At 45.8% G+C, this 6000-nt stretch overlaps 1 protein-coding gene across 1 annotated transcript in view; it reads left to right on the forward strand.

Annotated features, from left to right (window-relative positions):
* Window positions 1-5020, forward strand: part of LOC130889864 (Fc receptor-like protein 5) — a 69306-nt gene extending 64286 nt beyond the window's left edge. The window contains exons 12-13 of the mRNA XM_057793800.1: window positions 2696-2818; window positions 4827-5020. Coding sequence (XP_057649783.1) covers window positions 2696-2818; window positions 4827-5020 — 317 coding nt within the window. The remainder of the gene's footprint in view (window positions 1-2695; window positions 2819-4826) is intronic.
* The last annotated feature ends 980 nt before the right edge of the window (window positions 5021-6000 follow it).

Consider the following 6000-nt stretch of genomic DNA (forward strand, 5'->3'; position numbering starts at 1 on the left):
TAAGGACTGAAGACAGAGTTGATGCAAGACTATGCTTCATCCCCATGCAACTTAATGTTCAAAATAAGTGCAATAGAAGCTAATTCCAGCTCTGTTTTGTTTTGTATATATGAGTATTTTGCCTACATGTATATCTGTGCAAACATACATGCTTGGTGCTCATAGAGGCTGGAAGAGGGTATTGAATCCCCTGGGACTAGAGTAAAAATGGTTGTAAGTGGCCATACAGATGTGGGGAATCAAACCTGGGTCTTCAGAAAGGACAGACAATGCTCTTAACTGATGAGTCTTATTTCTAGGCCCTATTTCGTTTTTTGAAACAAGGTTTCAGGATCTCATGTAGCCCATACTAGACTAGAACTCAACACTCTATACTTGCTCATCAATGCTGATTTTGCTTTTCTTACATCTATGCCTTTAAACAATCCTGAACCTTAGCTACAAACATTGAGGGAAAACAAGACTCTGAAGGTTAGGAAGTGCTCAGCGTCCTACAGATTGTCCTCTTTGGAGACAGCCCCACACTTGAGTCTTCATGTCTCTGATCACCCACCCACACTCAGCACGCAGGCCACTTTTCAGGCTCTCAGTTCTTCTTCATGTCTCCCTTTTGATTTGTTGAGACTCCTACCCACTCTGCATACCTCCCCTTTCCAATTCCTAGCCACCATTCAATGCCCTACCAAAGTACACCAGATGCAGTCTAGTGAGCCCTAGCAAGTTAACCCATTCAATCCGTCCCTGGATTCCTCTCCTGACAATATAAAGCCAAATAACAGTGATCAAATCTATTTTGAGACTTGATAATATTTGACGATATAATCATATATTTTTTTCTTTTCCTTCCTTTTTTAAAATTTATCCCTCACCAGAATGCAAAATTCCCTAAGGGCCAGAATCTTGAGATTCCCTTTACCCATTCTGCCCATGTCCCTCTTCAGACAGGAGAGTGCCCGCACAAAGTAAGGCTCTGTAGGTGAGCAGAGGAGCAAGAGCCAAAAGCCCTAAGTTACTCCATCTGCTCACACCTCCTGTCTATGCCTGTGCTAATTCCAACATAGCAGATTCAGCCCCATCTGGAGTCAGAGGAGAGATCAACCCAAGGGCAGCTTTACTCTCCCCTCCACGATGCCTTCTTCCTAAATGAGCAGCTGGCAGATTAACCAGCAGGAAAGAAAGGGTAAATGATGCTACAGGGAGCGCATACACTTGGTACTGCCAATAACACTGAAGCCCTTGTTTCTGACCCTTGCTGTCCCGGAAATAGCCCAAGCACCAGGCCTTCCCTCTAAGGCTGGTAACCTACATGGCATGTCTTCAAAACTTTAGTATTTGTTAACAAATACTAAACCTTTTCACTTCTGTTTCCTCAGTATTTCCAGGGAGGCAGAAGGGAAAATGCACACCAAGTGTCACATGGTGATTGTGGCTATCAGGAGTGCCTGCCGGTATGATTAGTGCTGAGGTCAGTTTGCACGGAGCAGTTGCAAAGGTAGATAGGACTGGGAAATGCTGGGAACACTGCCTTGAAACCAGAGAATAACCCAGTGCTGCAGGCTGGAGGTGGTCCAGAGATGCAGAAAAGGAAAGGGTGCTGAGAATACAAGCTTCTTCCATGATAGTGGCCCTGTGCTCCCTACCTCTCCTGCCTGCTCAGTAAGACCCTGGGCTTCATCGCAGGCAACTCTCTTATCCTGTCTTATCTTTTCTCATCACCTGTCTACTCCTGAAACACCAGATTCTGTTCTCCCTCTCCTCTCCCCATGCCTGTCACCTTGGCCAGTGGTACCTTGTCCTTGGCTCCTCTTTTAATGACGCAGCATCACATTGCAATTGCTCAGGACCTTGCTTAGTCATGCTTGCTGACTTTCCCCACCCACTTAGAGGAAGCAGCTGCCCTACCCCTATGCGTGTAAGTGCTGAAGGCCAGACACCTGACCTCTTTGGAAGTCTCCCCACCACATCAGAAAGCCTTCTTCTGAGCTATGAACTACTTGTCAGCCCCTTCTCTGTGTTCAGACAGCAGAACAGCATGATTCTCCTCTCCTCAGAGAATGTGCTAGAAGGTGACTAGTCAGAGTCAAAGACTGAATTGCTGGACACTGGGCTTCCAGGGAGCTACAGAATCCTCTGGTTTACATGTGCTCAGCCCTCCAGAATAGATGTGATCACTCATTCAGAGCAGTGATGGGACTGCAAGCTCCAGAGCTGATAAGGAGCCCGTGTATGTGACTCGGTTTCTCTGACTCTCTCTGAACTCAGTGTCAGATATGATCTTGAAACACCGTAGGCCATCATACAGCAACAACTCCAAACTATGTTTTGTTTTACAATTGTATACGTGTATGCAATACGGCTTGTTTTCATTACAATTTCATTCATGTATACAATGTTTTTTAATATTTTTAAATCATGTGTTTGAGAAGAAGGGTTGTACATATGAGCACAGATGCCTTTGGAGGCCAGAGATGTCAGTCCCTTGGAGTTGGAGTTACAGGCAGTTGTGATCTGCCCAACATGGGTTCTGGGAATTGAACTCAGACCTCTACATGAACTACATATGCTCTTAACCCCCAAGCCACCTCTCCCAGACCGAAGTGTTATTGTTTTTATAATTACATACATATACACAGCGTATTTTGGTCAGATTTGCCTCCCATCAAGATATCTTTCATTTGTCTACTTCCTGTTGAAGGGAAGTTGTTAGACCTGCGCAAGCTGACACATCCTTACCAGGCCTTTCACCTCAGATCCCATCCGGGTCCATTCATCTGCAGTGGAAGAGGAACAGAGGGTCTCTTCTCCCCTGCATTCCATGGTAAGTGTGCAATGATTCACACAGCAGCAGCTCCTCTCACAGGAATGGAATGTGTGTAGTTACTTCTTTTTCAAGTCTGCTGAGCTTCGAGCCTTTAATCAGTACAATGTGAGTGACGATTTCCCTACTCAAGTCACTAATGGAGAGTGTTTGATAGGGAGCAGAGGAAGCTCTCCTTGTTCCTGAAGTTCCCTGCACCCACATAAAATACTGTGAGAAACTTGACTTCTTTCTCTATTGTGGTCTGTTACCTACTGTGTTACAATAGGGCAACCCAGGTTTGGGGGCTAAAAACAATTAACAGTTGATTATATCTCATCACTTTGTAAGTCTGGTATTTGGATAGGGTTCGGCTAAGTATAGCAGGCTTTCTCGGGGCTGCCAGCCCCTAAATCACGACACAGAGACTTATTATTCGTTAAGAATGCTTAGCCTTATCTTATGCTTGTCCCACTAGCTCTGTTAACTTAACCTGTTTCTCTTCATCTACTGTTTCCCTTTCTTTCATTCTGTCTGCCCTACTTCCCTGCTTCCCCCCATGTCTGGCTGCCTGGCAGCTGCCTGACCATCTGGTTCCTGGTGCCTCCTTCTCTCTTCTCTCGAGCCTAGATCCTCCTCCTATTTATTCTCTCTGCCCACCAGCCACGCTTATACCTCTACTGCCTAGCTATTGGCCATTTGGCTTTTTATTAGACCAATCGAGTGCCTTAGCAGGCATGGTAAAACAAATGCAACACATCTTACATAGTTAAACAAATGCAGCAGAAACAAATGATGGCATTGGCTAAAGTTTCCCGGGGATGTCCAGCTTGCAGTTCAAGTGAGATGGACAACTGAAAATGGCTTTAATATACCTACATTTTGCCTGAGATGAAAGAAGGACTTGAATCAGCTTGGTAACTTTTCCTTCCCATGTGGCAGTCTGGAGGTCTTTCAGTGTGCTTTCTCTAATAGGGATTCTGGGCTTCTCAGCGGTCAGCTCAGGGTGGAAGCTGCAAGTTATTCCAAAGGCTAGGCCCAGGCGCACACAGTTGACTTCTGGTGCATTCTTTTTGTCAGCTCAGCCATAGGTCAACCAGAATTCAGAGAGTAGACTCCTCCTACCAAAAGAATCATGTCTTGAATCCATACGTAGTAGTCCCACAAAAAGAGATGATGGGTAAGCAAAAAAGAAGGTGTCATCCCTGGGATAAAGAAAGCCGGGGAGGATTTCTTGAGGTGAAGACTGAAGTTTTGTACTTGTCTAAAGTTCCTCAAGAAGGAACCAAACATTGCACCCCACTCCACCCTACCCAACTCCCAGACATCTCTGTATATTCCAAACTTAGCTCGGCCTGACTGGATCTCAGGTATTACTCTCACTATTTTGAAATCTAGCCTGTGGTCTAGAACACACTGTACCAACACCTGACCCTCTCCTAGACCCTCTACTACCCTATCCCTCCATCGTCCTACCTGTCAGGACTGCCTCCTCCAGCAGGAGCTGCACTGTTTTCTAGGTGAGGAAACTGAAATCTGCAGGACCAATGCAACACACTCAAGCTCCAAAACCCCAGCTCAAAAGGCCTCAGCCCCATCCCAGACATCTCACGCACTTACTACCGTGCACAAGCTACTCATAGGGCATGGCTGCACCTTACAGACATCGGCAGTGAGAGGGAGGCTGGAAAGTCTCAGAATGCTGTCAATAACCTCATCAGAGAGCAGAAAAGGTGAGAACCAGTAACCCTAAGTCCTTAAAGGAGGGAAATGTCAGAAATCTCCTCTGTCACAAAAGTTGTAGAGCCAGGCTCTCCATAAGACTAAGGAGGAGGATCACAAGTTCAAAGCCAATCTAGACAACTTAGTAAGACCTTTTCTCCAATTTTTAAAAGTTTGTAAGGCCTGGAATTATAGGTCGATAGTAAAGTACTTGTTTAACATGCAGGAAGGTCCAGGGTAAGTCCCCAACATCACAAAAGAAAAGGTTACAGTCAAGGGTTTTGTTCATATATGTCTTGGTATGCAGGTTGGCTTACTGGTGAGGATAAATCAACATATGGCACTACTGAACCCTGCTTACCTAAAGAGGAGCGAGAACCTCCCGGTTCTTGGGACAATGCGAAAGCTTCGTCACCACCCCCACCTAACTGGAAGTCAGGCTCTGACAATTTCAGTTCTCTGGAATGCAGCAGCAAATCCGGAAGTGAAAAGGACCTTTGAAATCCAAAAATAGCTGACAAAGATAGAATCAAAGCCAGGTCCTCAGGGCTCTGCAAGGGCCCAGAAGGACTGTATTGAAGAGAACACTTCAGAGGTTTGACCTGTGGTCTAGTCAAGGGCCTCAAGAGCAAAGCACAGCAGGTGAAAGTTTCCTAGAGAGAACAGCAAGGAACCTCGCCACTAAGGACAGTGAGGCTAGACAGACACTGTCTGTCACTCCACTCTGGGAAATATTAAAATACCCATTTTACAGTGACTGTTGCTTTATCAAGTCCACACACACATTACATCATCACATCTCTACAGGAAGCTGGGAAGTAGGTATCCAAGCAGAAAATACTCACAGGTTTCAGGCTTTGCCGTGACCACACAGATTAGTGAGACTGGAGCTGGGAATGACCCTGCTCGTAAGATGTCCAGGAAAGCTACTTATGGTGTTCCCTGTACTATGCCTTGACCCTTTACTCCACAGTACCTCCCTTTGCATAATGGTGATCATGAGTCATCAAGAAAAGATTAGTTTCTGTCTAGCAAACTATTTAAAAAAGATAAAGAAGTAGTTAATAGTTTTCACACTAAAAATAGAAAGTCAAGTTTTGCGTTTCGGATAAAGCCCAGCTCTCTGGGATCAGGTATTTTATAAATTCCCACCACCACCCCCAACTGCCATAGTACTGACATGGCACTGATGTGTGGGCGAAGCAAGGGCCTCCCCAGCTCTGCCAGCATCTCCGTCTCTACTCTGCTGCCCTGACTCTCTTCTCACGGCTCTCCCTCTCCACCCTCATCAGTGTGAGCAATCCAGCTCTCCTACAGCTACAAGACCGCACTCCACTACCCAACTTGTGGCACGCTACTCAGCTCCACCCGGCCATACCTTCTACACAGGGGCTTCTACAGTGTCAAAGCTTGTAAGCTTCTCCCACGTGTCTAGCTAAAACCCTCTTTAGCTAGCCCTTTAACCTCAGTACATCTCTAAA

The sequence above is a fragment of the Chionomys nivalis genome, chromosome 18 (genome assembly GCF_950005125.1).
Source record: "Chionomys nivalis chromosome 18, mChiNiv1.1, whole genome shotgun sequence".
In the NCBI taxonomy this organism is placed as follows: domain Eukaryota; kingdom Metazoa; phylum Chordata; class Mammalia; order Rodentia; family Cricetidae; genus Chionomys; species Chionomys nivalis.